This window comes from Petromyzon marinus, chromosome 39 (genome assembly GCF_048934315.1).
Source record: "Petromyzon marinus isolate PM22_M1 ecotype Great Lakes invasive population chromosome 39, UKy_Petmar_22M1.pri1.0, whole genome shotgun sequence".
NCBI lineage: Eukaryota > Metazoa > Chordata > Hyperoartia > Petromyzontiformes > Petromyzontidae > Petromyzon > Petromyzon marinus.
In genome coordinates this window covers 4,486,394-4,508,735 of record NC_133705.1, presented here as the reverse complement: position 1 = coordinate 4,508,735, position 22,342 = coordinate 4,486,394, and the positions used below count along the sequence as shown (strand labels likewise).

Genomic DNA, 22,342 nt, shown 5'->3' with positions numbered 1-22,342 from the left:
ACACAGCCACACGTTAACACAGCCACACGTTAACACAGCCACACGTTAACACAGCCACATGTTAACACAGCCACACGCGTTAACACAGCCACACGCGTTAACACATCCACACGCGTTAACACAGCCACACGCGTTAACGCAGCCAACGCGTTAACAGAGCTACCCGTGTTAACACAGCCAACCCGTTAACGTCTCCAGCACGGGTTGTGAAGTGTTAACAAACAAAGAAGGGACTCAACGATTAGAATAAGCAACATACAGCAGGAACGGGTGAACAAGTGAACGGAGAGGAACACGAGCGAGCGGGCGAACGATCGAGCGGGCGATTGGGCAATTGAGAGGGCGAGTGATCGAGCGATCGAGCAAGCGAGGGAGTGGGCGAGCGATCGAGCAGGGAAGAGAGCAAGCGAGCGAGTGGGCGAGTATTGGAGCGATCGAGCGATGGAGCAGGCGAGTGACACAGGGAGTAGGCGAGCGGGGGCGAGCAATGGGAGCGAGCGAGCGAACGGGCGAGCGGTTGAGCGAGCGGAAGAGCGATCGAGCGATCGAGCGGGCGAGCGATAGAGCGGGCGAACGACGGAGGGACCTCAGGACGCCGCACAGCGCCGGAGCCACCCTCCGCGGGCACCGTAGCCGCCCCGGCCCCAACGCGCTGAACATCGCGGGCCGCCCCTCCGCGGGTTCCGCTCGCGCCGCGCCGTGGAACGAGAACGTGTCTCGCCGCCACCCCCCGCCATCGTCTCCCCCTCCTCCTCCTCGTGGTGGCGGTGCCGGCACGCTCGCCCGCTGGGCGTAGACGCTGAAGAGCGCCGGCCACAGGTGGCGGCGTGCCAGGTCCCCCGTGGCGCCCAGCAACACCACGCTGTAGTGACCGCCCTGGGTCAGCACAGGGGGGCGCAGGGCGAAGGTCACGAGCAGCCATCGCACGGCCGCCCCCGGTAAACGCGCCATTGTGGTGACGATGGCGTCTCCTCCTCCACCTCCTGTTCCTCCTCTTCCTGATGCTGCCGCTGCTGCTCTGTTGTCACCTCCTCGTCCCCCTCCTCCTCCTTTGCTTCCAGATGTCGGTCCTCGCCTCGATGTTATTTCCCTCTTGGTTTTGTTCATCCGCGACAAGTTTCACCCGGGATGTCACCTGGTTCAATAAAGGGGATCACAAGGGGGCAGCGATGAATCTAAATGGAGCCATGCCGAGTAAAATACAGAGCGACTACTTTACTTATGAATTTTCGACTTAGAAACTTTTATAGATACGAAAAAACCTGTCCATATGTCCAGATGCCTGTTCAGACCGAGAGTCGCAAGTTCAACGGCCACGCAATAGATGGCGGCGGTGGCATCTACGTCTGCAGAACGTGAAGAACCAGTGGCATCTACATCTACAGGAGATTTGACAACTTTTAAAGCCATTCCCCATGTTTAGTGTACATGCCATACAGCGTGTTTGGAATCGTCAGGAGTAAAGTTGTACTTGTGTAGTGAGGTTAATGGTGTCGCGATGGTGTTAGCGCCAGCCACTGTCACAAGAGTGCTACTGTGCGTCTGGAACCTCTCACGGGGGCCAGAGTGAGTACGGCATGCGAGCAGGCCCTAGGGGGCATAGTCCTGGTGACGGCCTGAGAGAGGGCAAGTGAGGACGGGGTAGTCTGGGTGAACCCGAGAGGGCACGTGACCCGGACAGGGTAGCGGGCTTGAGGGACACGTGATCCTTCGGGAAAGATCCCAAAGAGGCGTGGCCGAGGGCGGAGCGAGGCCACGCCCCCTTTGGGAAAGATCCCGAAGGGGGCGTGGCCGAAGGTGGAGCGAGGCCACGCCCCCTTTGGGAAAGATCCCGAAGGGGGCGTGGCCGAGGGCGGAGCGAGGCCACGCCCAGGAGCATAATTGGGCAGTGCCAGGAGCGTTCGTGGCTGTTCTCTGGAATCAACCCTCGGCGCCACGTCTCTCCGATCTTCGGCCTCCGCTCGGCATCGTGGGTCAGTCAGGATGTTACTGACTGGCCCGGTTATGCAGCTACCCTGTTGGGGTCTAGTTAGCGTGTGTAAGTTTATGCAGTTAACCCTGTTGGGCTGTGTAATAAACGTGTTGCGTCCAAGTCAAGTGTGTGCCTCCGTGAAGAACACTACACTTACGAACAAATCGACTAACGAACAGGACCTCTGGAACCGAACTCATTCGTAAGTAGAGGAGTCCCTGTGTAGTGCTTGTCCCACACGAGAGCAAGAGGATTGGCCGGAACATTGAAAATGGAAAAGAGCTGGAGGGTTGGGTGAGCATCAGGTCAGACGGTGAGGCTAGATGAGGGTTAGAGAAGATGAAGATTGGTGGAGACGAGGTGCGACGAGGTGCGGAGCCCGGAAGCGGTTAACAGAGGGAGCGGGAGGCGGATTCCGGGGCTTTGCGGGAGAGAGAACGAGAAGGAAGGTTTTTACATTTTGATTTTATAGCTTTCGTGACTGCAGGGATTCATAATCTTAGTTCTTTCGGTAAAGTCACGTAGAAAGGACACAATAAAATAATAAAAATATAAAACAATAAAATTCTCACGACGTTTCATCATCAGATGTGAAAACCACAGCAAGAAAATGTTCTTGCTGTGGTTTTCACACCTGATGATGATTGCTTGTGCTGCAGTCGAAACGTCGTGAGAATTTTATTGTTTTATATTTTTATTATTTTATTGTTTCCCTTCGACGTGGTGACTTTACCGAAAGTACCAAGAATATGAGAAGCAAGGTGTGGACCCGTGACGTGGAATAGAGATCCTTCCTAGTGGATAAAGAAAAGGGCCATAGTCTTCTTTCACCTGTACAGGAAGTGACTCGCATGGGATGACAAGTCTCAGCGGGGGGGGGGGGGGGGGGGGAGCTATCATCTGACACCAAAATAAAGGTCGCCAATCGCAACACAAAATCTCAACGGAAAAAAAAACACCCGTCGACAGGCAGCTTGGCCCTGGTTAAATTCAAGAAAACTCAACACACCCATCAGTCGCACGCTGTACGTGTACGCACGCGCATTAAAACTTCTTTCGTGCCCTCCATAGCCGACCGTGCTAAATCGGAGGCGCAGGGGAAAGGGCCAACAGAACCGAACACAACAACAAGCAGTTCTACAAAGAAATTCGTGGTTTTTTGTTTGTTATCTGGATGATTTAAAAGTGCGTAGTTCAATGGTTGCTTCCTAAAATACGGGAAGAAAAGAGACGTTCCAGACGACTGCAGAAGTGGGTCTGGAAGCACCGCGCGATGATGATGATGCAGTGACCACCGCGTTTGTTTGATGCCTTAGACAAAAGCCACTGCCGCTGCTGCTGCTGCGAGGATGAGCAGAGTTCACGTGACTATAGTCTCTGCTCCTTGACGAGGTGTTGTGGTTCAGAATCACATTCATTTATACTGCAGGAAGAATCCGATGAGCTATGAAGCTCTTTTTCACAGATGTCCCATAGGGGCACGGGGTAAGAACGTTACAACAACAAACAGTAACACAAACAGGATAGGAGTGCAAAGTACAAGAAATGCAAACAAATCACCTAAATTTCGATTCAAAGCTTTCGTGACTGCAAGGATTCATCTTCTTTGGTTCTTTCGGTGAAGTCACGAAAGAACCACGTGACTTTACCGTAAGAACCAAAGAAAATCACCCAAACACCAACAAATACAACACTACACCATCCCCATCCTGCCAGGCAAAGCCCACTGAGGTTTTAACTTATTTTTCAGAAGCAACCTGGCAACAAATGACAGCTCAACAGAGTGGCCTATCATTTGGACATTTATAGCAGCACAAAATAATCTAAATAGCCTAAGCGCGTGTTTGTGGAGGGAAAAACCGGAGCACCCGGAGAAAAAATCCACGTGACCACGGGGAGAGAGAGAGACACGCAAACTCCAAATATACAGCAGCAGTAGACGTCAGGGTCGGGATCGAACCGCCGACCTCCTGTGTACCAGGCGACGTAGTTAACATCTCATAGCCACCCTGGCGTCCTTAAATAAATAAGGTACAGTAGAATTCGAACAAATCGGTGTTCGAACGATATTCCCGAACATTTTTTGCCCCGGAAACCGAACGAAATTCGGACGTCGAATGGGCAATCGCGACTTGAAAGAACTTCTACGGCTTAGGCGCGCATGGTCAACAGCGTGCACGACGCTTGCCCAGACAAAGGTTTTACCACCTCCGCCTCCTCACCACCTTCCACTCGAGCCATCAAATCTCCTTACTACAGGTAAAGTGAATTTCGATTTAAAGCTTTCGTGACTGCAAGGATTCATCTTCTTTGGTTCTTTTGGTAAAGTCACGTAGAATGAGAAAATCCTATGCTAATTCCTTTGTCAAGGCGCTTTGTTTCTTCTGACACAACTTAAAGGTCGTGATCTGAACGTGGCTCTTTCACTCCAGCGCTGTCCTACCAGACAGTCTCATCCCTCCACCTGATGAAGGCCGCTTGTGTTGTGGACGAAACGTCGAGAGAATATTATTGTGTTATTTTATTTTATCAATTTATTATTTTATTCTCATTCTACGTGACTTTACCGAAAGAACCAAAGAAGAGGTAAAGTGAAGTTCAATGTTCATTATTTCATTTATTTCCATATACACTATTTATTCATTCAATCCATTTATTTATTGTTTCTTGTTTTTGTTGTATGATTTTATGTGTGTAATTACTGTAAGCCTCGTGTAAAAAATGCTTTATAATGAGATATTTCTTGTGTCTGGAACCAATTAATGTCATTTACATTCATTCTTATGGGGAAAATTAATTCTGTGTTCGAACAAATCGGTGTTCGAATGGCCTTCTGAAACGAAGGCCACTGTATATAAGTTAAAATTGCATCTTCAATTCCCAAGCTTCGGAAAGGCATTTCACTTGTGGCCAGCAGATTGTGTTATGAGCTGTGCGGCCTTGAAAAGTAAAACGTGTAAGAGGTGACGTTTCGGGCATAGGCCTACTGCAAGGAAGACCACAGCCATACACCGTCAGCAGTGGCGGCAGTTACAGGACACTGCAGTTACACAGAGTTACAAAGAGATCCATAGAGTTGCAGAGATCCAGAGTTACACAGAGATCCATAGAGTTGCAGAGAGATCCAAAAAGTTACACAGAGATCCATAGAGTTGCAGAGATCCATAGAGTTGCAGAGATCAATAGAGTTACATAGAGATCCATAGAGGTACACAGAGATCCATAGAGTTCCACAGAGATACATAGAGTTACACAGAGATCCATAGAGTTGCAGAGATCCATAGAGTTACATAGAGATCCATAGAGTTACACAGAGATACATAAAGTTGTAGAGATCCATAGAATTGCAGAGATCCATAGAGTTACATAGAGATCCATAGAGTTACAGCGAGATCCATAGAGTTACATGGAGACCCATAGAGTTACATAGAGATACATAGAGTTACACAGAGATCCATAGAGTTACATAGAGATCCATAAAGTTACGCAGATATCCATAGAGTTACACAGAGATCCATAGAGTTACATAGAGATCCATAGAGTTACACAGAGATCCAAAGTTACACAGAGATCCATAGAGTTACACAGAGATCCATAGAGTTACGCAGAGATCCAAAAAGTTACACAGAGATCCAAAGAGTTACACAGAGATCCATAAAGTTGCATAGAGATCAATAGAGTTAGACAGAGATCCATAGAGTTACATAGAGATCGATAGAGTTACACAGAGATCCATAGAAAAACATAAAGATCCATAAAGTTACACAGAGATCCATAGAGTTACACAGAGATACATAGAGTTACACAGAGATCCATAGAGTTGCAGAGATCCATAGAGTTACATAGAGATCCATAGAGTTACACAGAGATACATAAAGTTGTAGAGATCCATAGAATTGCAGAGATCCATAGAGTTACATAGAGATCCATAGAGTTACACAGATATCCATAGTTACACAGAGATACACAGAGTTACACAGAGATGCATAGAGTTGAAGTGATCCATAGAGTTACATAGAGATCCATAGACTTACACAGAGATACATAAAGTTGTAGAGATCCATAGAATTGCAGAGATCCATAGAATTACATAGAGATCCATAGAGTTACAGAGAGATCCATAGAGTTACATGGAGACCCATAGAGTTACATAGAGATACATAGAGTTACACAGAGATCCATAGAGTTACATAGAGATCCATAAAGTTACGCAGATATCCATAGAGTTACACAGAGATCCATAGAGTAACATAGAGATCCATAGAGTTACACAGAGATCCAGAGTTACACAGAGATCCATAGAGTTACACAGAGATCCATAGAGTTACGCAGAGATCCAAAAAGTTACACAGAGATCCAAAGAGTTACACAGATATCCATAAAGTTGCATAGAGATCCATAGAGTTAGACAGAGACCCATAGAGTTACATAGAGATCCATAGAGTTACACAGAGATCCATAGAAAAACATAAAGATCCATAGAGTTACACAAAGATCCATAGAGTAACACAGAGATACATAGAGTTACACAGAGATCCATAGAGTTGCAGAAATCCATAGAGTTACATAGAGATCCATAGAGTTACACAGAGATACATAAAGTTGTAGAGATCCATAGAATTGCAGAGATCCATAGAGTTACATAGAGATCCATAGAGTTACACAGAGATCCATAGAGTTACATGGAGACCCATAGAGTTACATAGAGATCCACAGAGTTACACAGAGATCCATAGAGTTACATAGAGATCCATAGAGTTACACAGAGATCCATAGAGTTACATAGAGATCCATAGAGTTACACAGAGATCCATAGAGTTACATAGAGATCCATAGAGTTACACAGAGATCCAGAGTTACACAGAGATCCATAGAGTTACACAGAGATCCATAGAGTTACGCAGAGATCCAAAAAGTTGCACAGAGATCCATAGAGTTACATAGAGATTCAAAGAGTTACACAGAGATCCATAAAGTTGCATAGAGATCCATAGAGTTAGACAGAGATCCATAGAGTTACATAGAGATCTATAGAGTTACAGAGACATCCATAGAAAAACATAGAGATCCATAGAGTTGCATAGAGATCCATAGAGTTACACAGAGATCCATAGAGTTACATAGAGATCCATAGAGTTACACAGAGATACATAAAGTTGTAGAGATCCATAGAATTGCAGAGATCCATAGAGTTACATAGAGATCCATAGAGTTACACAGATATCCATAGAGTTACACAGAGATACACAGAGGTACACAGATCTCCATAGAGTTGCAAAGATCCATAGAGTTACATAGAGAGCCAAAGAGTTACACAGAGATCCATAGAGTTACACAGAGATCCATAGAGTTACACAGAGATCCATAGAGTTACATAGAGAGCCAAAGAGTTACACAGAGATCCATAGAGTTACACAGAGGTCCATAGAGTTACACAGAGATCCATAGAGTTACACAGAGATCCATAGAGTTACATAGAGAGCCAAAGAGTTACACAGAGATCCATAGAGTTACATAGAGATCCATAGAGTTACACAGAGATACATACAGTTGTAGAGATCCATAGAATTGCAGAGATCCATAGAGTTACATAGAGATCCATAGAGTTACAGAGAGATCCATAGAGTTACATGGAGACCCATAGAGTTACATAGAGATACATAGAGTTACACAGAGATCCATAGAGTTACATAGAGATCCATAAAGTTACGCAGATATCCATAGAGTTTCACAGAGATCCATAGAGTTACATAGAGATCCATAGAGTTACACAGAGATCCAGAGTTACACAGAGATCCATAGAGTTACACAGAGATCCATAGAGTTACGCAGAGATCCAAAAAGTTACACAGAGATCCAAAGAGTTACACAGAGATCCATAAAGTTGCATAGAGATCCATAGAGTTAGACAGAGACCCATAGAGTTACATAGAGATCCATAGAGTTACACAGAGATCCATAGAAAAACATAAAGATCCATAGAGTTACACAGAGATCCATAGAGTAACACAGAGATACATAAAGTTACACAGAGATCCATAGAGTTGCAGAGATCCATAGAGTTACATAGAGATCCATAGAGTTACACAGAGATACATGAAGTTGTAGAGATCCATAGAATTGCAGAGATCCATAGAGTTACATAGACATCCATAGAGTTACACAGAGATCCATAGAGTTACATGGAGACCCATAGAGTTACATAGAGATCCATAGAGTAACACAGAGATACATAGAGTTACACAGAGATCCATAGAGTTGCAGAGATCCATAGAGTTACATAGAGATCCATAGAGTTACACAGAGATACATAAAGTTGTAGAGATCCATAGAATTGCAGAGATCCATAGAGTTACATAGAGATCCAAAGAGTTACACAGAGATCCATAAAGTTGCATAGAGATCCATAGAGTTAGACAGAGACCCATAGAGTTACATAGAGATCCATAGAGTTACACAGAGATCCATAGAAAAACATAAAGATCCATAGAGTTACACAGAGATCCATAGAGTAACACAGAGATACATAGAGTTACACAGAGATCCATAGAGTTGCAGAGATCCATAGAGTTACATAGAGATCCATAGAGTTACACAGAGATACATAAAGTTGTAGAGATCCATAGAATTGCAGAGATCCATAGAGTTACATAGAAATCCATAGAGTTACACAGAGATCCATAGAGTTACATGGAGACCCATAGAGTTACATAGAGATCCATAGAGTTACACAGAGATCCATAGAGTTACATAGAGATCCATAGAGTTACACAGAGATCCATAGAGTTACATAGAGATCCATAGAGTTACACAGAGATCCATAGAGTTACATAGAGATCCATAGAGTTACACAGAGATCCAGAGTTACACAGAGATCCATAGAGTTACACAGAGATCCATAGAGTTACGCAGAGATCCAAAAAGTTACACAGAGATCCATAGAGTTACATAGAGATCCAAAGAGTTACACAGAGATCAATAAAGTTGCATAGAGATCCAAAGAGTTAGACAGAGATCCATAGAGTTACATAGAGATCCATAGAGTTACAGAGACATCCATAGAAAAACATAGAGATCCATAGAGTTGCATAGAGATCCATAGAGTTACACCGAGATCCATAGAGTTACACAGAGATCCATAGAGTTACACAGAGAGCCAAAGAGTTACAAAGAGATCCAAAGAGTGACACAGAGATCCATAGAGTTACATAGAGATCCATAGAGTTGCACAGAGATACATAAAGTTGTAGAGATCCATAGAATTGCAGAGATCCATAGAGTTACATAGAGATCCATAGAGTTACACAGATATCCATAGAGTTACACAGAGATACACAGAGTTACACAGATCTCCATAGAGTTGCAGAGATCCATAGAGTTACATAGAGAGCCAAAGAGTTACACAGAGATCCATAGAGTTACACAGAGATCCATAGAGTTACACAGAGATCCATAGAGTTACACAGAGATCCATAGAGTTACATAGAGAGCAAAAGAGTTACACAGAGATCCATAGAGTTACACAGAGATCCATAGAGTTACACAGAGATCCATAGAGTTACACAGAGATCCATAGAGTTACATAGAGAGCCAAAGAGTTACACAGAGATCCATAGAGTTACATAGAGATCCATAGAGTTACACAGAGATACATAAAGTTGTAGAGATCCATAGAATTGCAGAGATCCATAGAGTTACATAGAGATCCATAGAGTTACAGAGAGATCCATAGAGTTACATGGAGACCCATAGAGTTACATAGAGATACATAGAGTTACACAGAGATCCATAGAGTTACATAGAGATCCATAAAGTTACGCAGATATCCATAGAGTTACACAGAGATCCATAGAGTTACATAGAGATCCATAGAGTTACACAGAGATCCAGAGTTACACAGAGATCCATAGAGTTACACAGAGATCCATAGAGTTACGCAGAGATCCAAAAAGTTACACAGAGATCCAAAGAGTTACACAGAGATCCATAAAGTTGCATAGAGATCCATAGAGTTAGACAGAGACCCATAGAGTTACATAGAGATCCATAGAGTTACACAGAGATCCATAGAAAAACATAAAGATCCATAGAGTTACACAGAGATCCATAGAGTAACATAGAGATACATAGAGTTACACAGAGATCCATAGAGTTGCAGAGATCCATAGAGTTACATAGAGATCCATAAAGTTACACAGAGATACATAAAGTTGTAGAGATCCATAGAATTGCAGAGATCCATAGAGTTACATAGAGATCCATAGAGTTACACAGAGATCCATAGAGTTACATGGAGACCCATAGAGTTACATAGAGATCCAGAGTTACACAGAGATCCATAGAGTTACATAGAGATCCATAGAGTAACACAGAGATCCATAGAGTTACATAGAGATCCATAGAGTTACACAGAGATCCATAGAGTTACATAGAGATCCATAGAGTTACACAGAGATCCAGAGTTACACAGAGATCCATAGAGTTACACAGAGATCCATAGAGTTACGCAGAGATCCAAAAAGTTACACAGAGATCCATAGAGTTACATAGAGATCCAAAGAGTTACACAGAGATCCATAAAGTTGCATAGAGATCCATAGAGTTAGACAGAGATCCATAGAGTTACATAGAGATCCATAGAGTTACAGAGACATCCATAGAAAAACATAGAGATCCATAGAGTTGCATAGAGATCCATAGAGTTACACAGAGATCCATAGAGTTACACAGAGATCCATAGAGTTACACAGAGAGCCAAAGAGTTACAAAGAGATCCAAAGAGTGACACAGAGATCCATAGAGTTACATAGAGATCCATAGAGTTACACAGAGATACATAAAGTTGTAGAGATCCATAGAATTGCAGAGATCCATAGAGTTACATAGAGATCCATAGAGTTACACAGATATCCATAGAGTTACACAGAGATACACAGAGTTACACAGAGATCCATAGAGTTGCAGAGATCCATAGAGTTACATAGAGAGCCAAAGAGTTACACAGAGATCCATAGAGTTACACAGAGATCCAGAGTTACACAGAGATCCATAGAGTTACACAGAGATCCATAGAGTTACATAGAGAGCCAAAGAGTTACACAGAGATCCATAGAGTTACACAGAGATCCATAGAGTTACACAGAGATCCATAGAGTTACACAGAGATCAATAGAGTTACATAGAGAGCCAAAGAGTTACACAGAGATCCATAGAGTTACACAGAGATCCATAGAGTTACATAGAGAGCCAAAGAGTTACACAGAGATCCATAGAGTTACACAGAGAGCCATAGAGTTACACAGAGATCCATAGAGTCATACAAAGATCCATAGAGTTACACAGAGATCCATAGAGTTACATTGAGAACCATAGAGTTACAGAGATCCATAAAGTTACACAGAGATCCATAGAGTTACATAGAGACTCACAGAGTGACACAGAGAGCCATATAGTTACACAGAGACTAACAGTGACACAGAGAGCCATAGAGTTACACAGAGACTCACAGAGAGCCATAGAGTTACACAGAGACTCACAGCGTGACACAGAGAGCCATAGAGTTACACAGAGACTCACAGAGTGACACAGAGAGCCATAGAGTTACACAGAGACTCACAGAGTGACACAGAGAGCCATAGAGTTACACAGAGACTCACAGAGTGACACAGAGATCCATAGAGTTACATAGAGACTCACAGTGACACAGAGATCCATAGAGTTACACAGAGACTCACAGAGTTACACAGAGATCCATAGAGTTACATAGAGACTCACAGTGACACAGAGATCCATAGAGTGACAAAGAGACTCACAGAGTTACACAGAGATCCATAGAGTTACATAGAGACTCACAGTGACACAGAGATCCATAGAGTGACAAAGAGACTCACAGAGTGACACAGAGAGCCATAGAGTTAGAGACTCACAGAGTGACACAGAGATCCATAGAGTGACAAAGAGACTCACAGAGTGACACAGAGAGCCATAGAGTTACATAGAGACTCACAGAGTGAGACAGAGAACCATAGAGTTACATAGAGACTCACAGAGTGACACAGAGAACCATAGAGTAACACAGAGTCTCACAGTGACACAGAGATCCATAGAGTGACAAAGAGACTCACAGAGTGACATAGAGAGCCATAGAGTGACAAAGAGACTCACAGAGTGACACAGAGCCATAGAGTTACACAGAGACTCACAGAGTGACACAGAGAGCCATAGAGTTACATAGAGACTCACAGAGTGACACAGAGATCCATAGAGTTACACAGAGACTCACATAGTGACACAGAGATCCATAGACTGACATAGAGAATCACAGAGTGACACAGAGAACCATAGAGTTACATAGAGACTCACAGTGACACAGAGATCCATAGAGTGACAAAGAGACTCACAGAGTTACACAGAGATCCATAGAGTTACATAGAGACTCACAGTGACACAGAGATCCATAGAGTGACAAAGAGACTCACAGAGTGACACAGAGAGCCATAGAGTTAGAGACTCACAGAGTGACACAGAGATCCATAGAGTGACAAAGAGACTCACAGAGTGACACAGAGAGCCATAGAGTTACATAGAGACTCACAGAGTGAGACAGAGAACCATAGAGTTACATAGAGACTCACAGAGTGACACAGAGAACCATAGAGTAACACAGAGTCTCACAGTGACACAGAGATCCATAGAGTGACAAAGAGACTCACAGAGTGACATAGAGAGCCATAGAGTGACAAAGAGACTCACAGAGTGACACAGAGCCATAGAGTTACACAGAGATTCACAGAGTGACACAGAGAGCCATAGAGTTACATAGAGACTCACAGAGTGACACAGAGATCCATAGAGTTACACAGAGACTCACATAGTGACACAGAGATCCATAGACTGACAAAGAGAATCACAGAGTGACACAGAGAACCATAGAATTACATAGAGACTCACAGTGACACAGAGATCCATAGAGTGACAAAGAGACTCACAGAGTTACACAGAGATCCATAGAGTTACATAGAGACTCACAGTGACACAGAGATCCATAGAGTGACAAAGAGACTCACAGAGTGACACAGAGAGCCATAGAGTTAGAGACTCATAGAGTGACACAGAGATCCATAGAGTGACAAAGAGACTCACAGAGTGACACAGAGAGCCATAGAGTTACATAGAGACTCACAGAGTGAGACAGAGAACCATAGAGTTACATAGAGACTCACAGAGTGACACAGAGAACCATAGAGTAACACAGAGTCTCACAGTGACACAGAGATCCATAGAGTGACAAAGAGACTCACAGAGTGACATAGAGAGCCGTAGAGTGACAAAGAGACTCACAGAGTGACACAGAGCCATAGAGTTACACAGAGACTCACAGAGTGACACAGAGAGCCATAGAGTTACATAGAGACTCACAGAGTGACACAGAGATCCATAGAGTTACACAGAGACTCACATAGTGACACAGAGATCCATAGACTGACAAAGAGAATCACAGAGTGACACAGAGAACCATAGAGTTACATAGAGACTCACAGAGTGACACAGAGAGCCATAGAGTTACACAGAGACTCACAGAGTGACACAGAGAGCCATAGAGTCACATAGAGATCCATAGAGTTACACAGAGATCCAGAGTTACACAGAGATCCATAGAGTTACACAGAAATCTATAGAGTTACGCAGAGATCCATAGAGTTACACAGAGATACATAAAGTTGTAGAGATCCATAGAATTGCAGAGATCCATAGAGTTACATAGAGATCCATATAGTTACACAGAGATCCATAGAGTTACACGGAGACCCATAGAGTTACATAGAGATCCATAGAGTTGCATAGAGATCCATAGAGTTACACAGAGATCCATAGAGTTACGCAGAGATCCAAAAAGTTACACAGAGATCCATAGAGTTACATAGAGATCCAAAGAGTTACACAGAGATCAATAAAGTTGCATAGAGATCCAAAGAGTTAGACAGAGATCCATAGTTACATAGAGATCCATAGAGTTACAGAGACATCCATAGAAAAACATAGAGATCCATAGAGTTGCATAGAGATCCATAGAGTTACACCGAGATCCATAGAGTTACACAGAGATCCATAGAGTTACACAGAGAGCCAAAGAGTTACAAAGAGATCCAAAGAGTGACACAGAGATCCATAGAGTTACATAGAGATCCATAGAGTTGCACAGAGATACATAAAGTTGTAGAGATCCATAGAATTGCAGAGATCCATAGAGTTACATAGAGATCCATAGAGTTACACAGATATCCATAGAGTTACACAGAGATACACAGAGTTACACAGATCTCCATAGAGTTGCAGAGATCCATAGAGTTACATAGAGAGCCAAAGAGTTACACAGAGATCCATAGAGTTACACAGAGATCCATAGAGTTACACAGAGATCCATAGAGTTACACAGAGATCCATAGAGTTACATAGAGAGCAAAAGAGTTACACAGAGATCCATAGAGTTACACAGAGATCCATAGAGTTACACAGAGATCCATAGAGTTACACAGAGATCCATAGAGTTACATAGAGAGCCAAAGAGTTACACAGAGATCCATAGAGTAACATAGAGATCCATAGAGTTACACAGAGATACATAAAGTTGTAGAGATCCATAGAATTGCAGAGATCCATAGAGTTACATAGAGATCCATAGAGTTACAGAGAGATCCATAGAGTTACATGGAGACCCATAGAGTTACATAGAGATACATAGAGTTACACAGAGATCCATAGAGTTACATAGAGATCCATAAAGTTACGCAGATATCCATAGAGTTACACAGAGATCCATAGAGTTACATAGAGATCCATAGAGTTACACAGAGATCCAGAGTTACACAGAGATCCATAGAGTTACACAGAGATCCATAGAGTTACGCAGAGATCCAAAAAGTTACACAGAGATCCAAAGAGTTACACAGAGATCCATAAAGTTGCATAGAGATCCATAGAGTTAGACAGAGACCCATAGAGTTACATAGAGATCCATAGAGTTACATAGAGATCCATAGAAAAACATAAAGATCCATAGAGTTACACAGAGATCCATAGAGTAACATAGAGATACATAGAGTTACACAGAGATCCATAGAGTTGCAGAGATCCATAGAGTTACATAGAGATCCATAAAGTTACACAGAGATACATAAAGTTGTAGAGATCCATAGAATTGCAGAGATCCATAGAGTTACATAGAGATCCATAGAGTTACACAGAGATCCATAGAGTTACATGGAGACCCATAGAGTTACATAGAGATCCAGAGTTACACAGAGATCCATAGAGTTACATAGAGATCCATAGAGTTACACAGAGATCCATAGAGTTACATAGAGATCCATAGAGTTACACAGAGATCCATAGAGTTACATAGAGATCCATAGAGTTACACAGAGATCCAGAGTTACACAGAGATCCATAGAGTTACACAGAGATCCATAGAGTTACGCAGAGATCCAAAAAGTTACACAGAGATCCATAGAGTTACATAGAGATCCAAAGAGTTACACAGAGATCCATAAAGTTGCATAGAGATCCATAGAGTTAGACAGAGATCCATAGAGTTACATAGAGATCCATAGAGTTACAGAGACATCCATAGAAAAACATAGAGATCCATAGAGTTGCATAGAGATCCATAGAGTTACACAGAGATCCATAGAGTTACACAGAGATCCATAGAGTTACACAGAGAGCCAAAGAGTTACAAAGAGATCCAAAGAGTGACACAGAGATCCATAGAGTTACATAGAGATCCATAGAGTTACACAGAGATACATAAAGTTGTAGAGATCCATAGAATTGCAGAGATCCATAGAGTTACATAGAGATCCATAGAGTTACACAGATATCCATAGAGTTACACAGAGATACACAGAGTTACACAGAGATCCATAGAGTTGCAGAGATCCATAGAGTTACATAGAGAGCCAAAGAGTTACACAGAGATCCATAGAGTTACACAGAGATCCAGAGTTACACAGAGATCCATAGAGTTACACAGAGATCCATAGAGTTACATAGAGAGCCAAAGAGTTACACAGAGATCCATAGAGTTACACAGAGATCCATAGAGTTACACAGAGATCCATAGAGTTACACAGAGATCAATAGAGTTACATAGAGAGCCAAAGAGTTACACAGAGATCCATAGAGTTACACAGAGATCCATAGAGTTACATAGAGAGCCAAAGAGTTACACAGAGATCCATAGAGTTACACAGAGAGCCATAGAGTTACACAGAGATCCATAGAGTCATACAAAGATCCATAGAGTTACACAGAGATCCATAGAGTTACATTGAGAACCATAGAGTTACAGAGATCCATAAAGTTACACAGAGATCCATAGAGTTACATAGAGACTCACAGAGTGACACAGAGAGCCATATAGTTACACAGAGACTAACAGTGACACAGAGAGCCATAGAGTTACACAGAGACTCACAGAGAGCCATAGAGTTACACAGAGACTCACAGCGTGACACAGAGAGCCATAGAGTTACACAGAGACTCACAGAGTGACACAGAGAGCCATAGAGTTACACAGAGACTCACAGAGTGACACAGAGAGCCATAGAGTGACAAAGAGACTCACAGAGTGACACAGAGAGCCATAGAGTTACATAGAGACTCACAGAGTGACACAGAGAGCCATAGAGTTACACAGAGACTCACAGAGTGACACAGAGATCCATAGAGTTACATAGAGACTCACAGTGACACAGAGATCCATAGAGTTACACAGAGACTCACAGAGTTACACAGAGATCCATAGAGTTACATAGAGACTCACAGTGACACAGAGATCCATAGAGTGACAAAGAGACTCACAGAGTTACACAGAGATCCATAGAGTTACATAGAGACTCACAGTGACACAGAGATCCATAGAGTGACAAAGAGACTCACAGAGTGACACAGAGAGCCATAGAGTTAGAGACTCACAGAGTGACACAGAGATCCATAGAGTGACAAAGAGACTCACAGAGTGACACAGAGAGCCATAGAGTTACATAGAGACTCACAGAGTGAGACAGAGAACCATAGAGTTACATAGAGACTCACAGAGTGACACAGAGAACCATAGAGTAACACAGAGTCTCACAGTGACACAGAGATCCATAGAGTGACAAAGAGACTCACAGAGTGACATAGAGAGCCATAGAGTGACAAAGAGACTCACAGAGTGACACAGAGCCATAGAGTTACACAGAGACTCACAGAGTGACACAGAGAGCCATAGAGTTACATAGAGACTCACAGAGTGACACAGAGATCCATAGAGTTACACAGAGACTCACATAGTGACACAGAGATCCATAGACTGACAAAGAGAATCACAGAGTGACACAGAGAACCATAGAGTTACATAGAGACTCACAGTGACACAGAGATCCATAGAGTGACAAAGAGACTCACAGAGTTACACAGAGATCCATAGAGTTACATAGAGACTCACAGTGACACAGAGATCCATAGAGTGACAAGGAGACTCACAGAGTGACACAGAGAGCCATAGAGTTAGAGACTCACAGAGTGACACAGAGATCCATAGAGTGACAAAGAGACTCACAGAGTGACACAGAGAGCCATAGAGTTACATAGAGACTCACAGAGTGAGACAGAGAACCATAGAGTTACATAGAGACTCACAGAGTGACACAGAGAACCATAGAGTAACACAGAGTCTCACAGTGACACAGAGATCCATAGAGTGACAAAGAGACTCACAGAGTGACATAGAGAGCCATAGAGTGACAAAGAGACTCACAGAGTGACACAGAGCCATAGAGTTACACAGAGACTCACAGAGTGACACAGAGAGCCATAGAGTTACATAGAGACTCACAGAGTGACACAGAGATCCATAGAGTTACACAGAGACTCACATAGTGACACAGAGATCCATAGACTGACATAGAGAATCACAGAGTGACACAGAGAACCATAGAGTTACATAGAGACTCACAGTGACACAGAGATCCATAGAGTGACAAAGAGACTCACAGAGTTACACAGAGATCCATAGAGTTACATAGAGACTCACAGTGACACAGAGATCCATAGAGTGACAAAGAGACTCACAGAGTGACACAGAGAGCCATAGAGTTAGAGACTCACAGAGTGACACAGAGATCCATAGAGTGACAAAGAGACTCACAGAGTGACACAGAGAGCCATAGAGTTACATAGAGACTCACAGAGTGAGACAGAGAACCATAGAGTTACATAGAGACTCACAGAGTGACACAGAGAACCATAGAGTAACACAGAGTCTCACAGTGACACAGAGATCCATAGAGTGACAAAGAGACTCACAGAGTGACATAGAGAGCCATAGAGTGACAAAGAGACTCACAGAGTGACACAGAGCCATAGAGTTACACAGAGATTCACAAAGTGACACAGAGAGCCATAGAGTTACATAGAGACTCACAGAGTGACACAGAGATCCATAGAGTTACACAGAGACTCACATAGTGACACAGAGATCCATAGACTGACAAAGAGAATCACAGAGTGACACAGAGAACCATAGAATTACATAGAGACTCACAGTGACACAGAGATCCATAGAGTGACAAAGAGACTCACAGAGTTACACAGAGATCCATAGAGTTACATAGAGACTCACAGTGACACAGAGATCCATAGAGTGACAAAGAGACTCACAGAGTGACACAGAGAGCCATAGAGTTAGAGACTCATAGAGTGACACAGAGATCCATAGAGTGACAAAGAGACTCACAGAGTGACACAGAGAGCCATAGAGTTACATAGAGACTCACAGAGTGAGACAGAGAACCATAGAGTTACATAGAGACTCACAGAGTGACACAGAGAACCATAGAGTAACACAGAGTCTCACAGTGACACAGAGATCCATAGAGTGACAAAGAGACTCACAGAGTGACATAGAGAGCCGTAGAGTGACAAAGAGACTCACAGAGTGACACAGAGCCATAGAGTTACACAGAGACTCACAGAGTGACACAGAGAGCCATAGAGTTACATAGAGACTCACAGAGTGACACAGAGATCCATAGAGTTACACAGAGACTCACATAGTGACACAGAGATCCATAGACTGACAAAGAGAATCACAGAGTGACACAGAGAACCATAGAGTTACATAGAGACTCACAGAGTGACACAGAGAGCCATAGAGTTACACAGAGACTCACAGAGTGACACAGAGAGCCATAGAGTCACATAGAGATCCATAGAGTTACACAGAGATCCAGAGTTACACAGAGATCCATAGAGTTACACAGAAATCTATAGAGTTACGCAGAGATCCATAGAGTTACACAGAGATACATAAAGTTGTAGAGATCCATAGAATTGCAGAGATCCATAGAGTTACATAGAGATCCATATAGTTACACAGAGATCCATAGAGTTACACGGAGACCCATAGAGTTACATAGAGATCCATAGAGTTGCATAGAGATCCATAGAGTTACACAGAGATCCATAGAGTTACGCAGAGATCCAAAAAGTTACACAGAGATCCATAGAGTTACATAGAGATCCAAAGAGTTACACAGAGATCAATAAAGTTGCATAGAGATCCAAAGAGTTAGACAGAGATCCATAGTTACATAGAGATCCATAGAGTTACAGAGACATCCATAGAAAAACATAGAGATCCATAGAGTTGCATAGAGATCCATAGAGTTACACCGAGATCCATAGAGTTACACAGAGATCCATAGAGTTACACAGAGAGCCAAAGAGTTACAAAGAGATCCAAAGAGTGACACAGAGATCCATAGAGTTACATAGAGATCCATAGAGTTGCACAGAGATACATAAAGTTGTAGAGATCCATAGAATTGCAGAGATCCATAGAGTTACATAGAGATCCATAGAGTTACACAGATATCCATAGAGTTACACAGAGATACACAGAGTTACACAGATCTCCATAGAGTTGCAGAGATCCATAGAGTTACATAGAGAGCCAAAGAGTTACACAGAGATCCATAGAGTTACACAGAGATCCATAGAGTTACACAGAGATCCATAGAGTTACACAGAGATCCATAGAGTTACATAGAGAGCAAAAGAGTTACACAGAGATCCATAGAGTTACACAGAGATCCATAGAGTTACACAGAGATCCATAGAGTTACACAGAGATCCATAGAGTTACATAGAGAGCCAAAGAGTTACACAGAGATCCATAGAGTAACATAGAGATCCATAGAGTTACACAGAGATACATAAAGTTGTAGAGATCCATAGAATTGCAGAGATCCATAGAGTTACATAGAGATCCATAGAGTTACACAGAGATCCATAGAGTTACATGGAGACCCATAGAGTTACATAGAGATCCAGAGTTACACAGAGATCCATAGAGTTACATAGAGATCCATAGAGTTACACAGAGATCCATAGAGTTACATAGAGATCCATAGAGTTACACAGAGATCCATAGAGTTACATAGAGATCCATAGAGTTACACAGAGATCCAGAGTTACACAGAGATCCATAGAGTTACACAGAGATCCATAGAGTTACGCAGAGATCCAAAAAGTTACACAGAGATCCATAGAGTTACATAGAGATCCAAAGAGTTACACAGAGATCCATAAAGTTGCATAGAGATCCATAGAGTTAGACAGAGATCCATAGAGTTACATAGAGATCCATAGAGTTACAGAGACATCCATAGAAAAACATAGAGATCCATAGAGTTGCATAGAGATCCATAGAGTTACACAGAGATCCATAGAGTTACACAGAGATCCATAGAGTTACACAGAGAGCCAAAGAGTTACAAAGAGATCCAAAGAGTGACACAGAGATCCATAGAGTTACATAGAGATCCATAGAGTTACACAGAGATACATAAAGTTGTAGAGATCCATAGAATTGCAGAGATCCATAGAGTTACATAGAGATCCATAGAGTTACACAGATATCCATAGAGTTACACAGAGATACACAGAGTTACACAGAGATCCATAGAGTTGCAGAGATCCATAGAGTTACATAGAGAGCCAAAGAGTTACACAGAGATCCATAGAGTTACACAGAGATCCAGAGTTACACAGAGATCCATAGAGTTACACAGAGATCCATAGAGTTACATAGAGAGCCAAAGAGTTACACAGAGATCCATAGAGTTACACAGAGATCCATAGAGTTACACAGAGATCCATAGAGTTACACAGAGATCAATAGAGTTACATAGAGAGCCAAAGAGTTACACAGAGATCCATAGAGTTACACAGAGATCCATAGAGTTACATAGAGAGCCAAAGAGTTACACAGAGATCCATAGAGTTACACAGAGAGCCATAGAGTTACACAGAGATCCATAGAGTCATACAAAGATCCATAGAGTTACACAGAGATCCATAGAGTTACATTGAGAACCATAGAGTTACAGAGATCCATAAAGTTACACAGAGATCCATAGAGTTACATAGAGACTCACAGAGTGACACAGAGAGCCATATAGTTACACAGAGACTAACAGTGACACAGAGAGCCATAGAGTTACACAGAGACTCACAGAGAGCCATAGAGTTACACAGAGACTCACAGCGTGACACAGAGAGCCATAGAGTTACACAGAGACTCACAGAGTGACACAGAGAGCCATAGAGTTACACAGAGACTCACAGAGTGACACAGAGAGCCATAGAGTGACAAAGAGACTCACAGAGTGACACAGAGAGCCATAGAGTTACATAGAGACTCACAGAGTGACACAGAGAGCCATAGAGTTACACAGAGACTCACAGAGTGACACAGAGATCCATAGAGTTACATAGAGACTCACAGTGACACAGAGATCCATAGAGTTACACAGAGACTCACAGAGTTACACAGAGATCCATAGAGTTACATAGAGACTCACAGTGACACAGAGATCCATAGAGTGACAAAGAGACTCACAGAGTTACACAGAGATCCATAGAGTTACATAGAGACTCACAGTGACACAGAGATCCATAGAGTGACAAAGAGACTCACAGAGTGACACAGAGAGCCATAGAGTTAGAGACTCACAGAGTGACACAGAGATCCATAGAGTGACAAAGAGACTCACAGAGTGACACAGAGAGCCATAGAGTTACATAGAGACTCACAGAGTGAGACAGAGAACCATAGAGTTACATAGAGACTCACAGAGTGACACAGAGAACCATAGAGTAACACAGAGTCTCACAGTGACACAGAGATCCATAGAGTGACAAAGAGACTCACAGAGTGACATAGAGAGCCATAGAGTGACAAAGAGACTCACAGAGTGACACAGAGCCATAGAGTTACACAGAGACTCACAGAGTGACACAGAGAGCCATAGAGTTACATAG

General features: G+C 42.8%; 1 protein-coding gene across 2 annotated transcripts in view; it reads right to left on the bottom strand.

The window, feature by feature from the left end:
* LOC116950559 (GDH/6PGL endoplasmic bifunctional protein-like) overlaps positions 1-22,342 on the bottom strand; it is a 52,317-nt gene that overhangs the window by 21,296 nt on the left and 8,679 nt on the right. For both annotated transcript variants that reach the window (XM_032968438.2, XM_032968439.2), the window contains exon 2: positions 587-1,135. In XM_032968438.2, coding sequence (XP_032824329.1) covers positions 587-1,107 — 521 coding nt within the window. In that variant the 5' untranslated portion in view covers positions 1,108-1,135. The remainder of the gene's footprint in view (positions 1-586; positions 1,136-22,342) is intronic.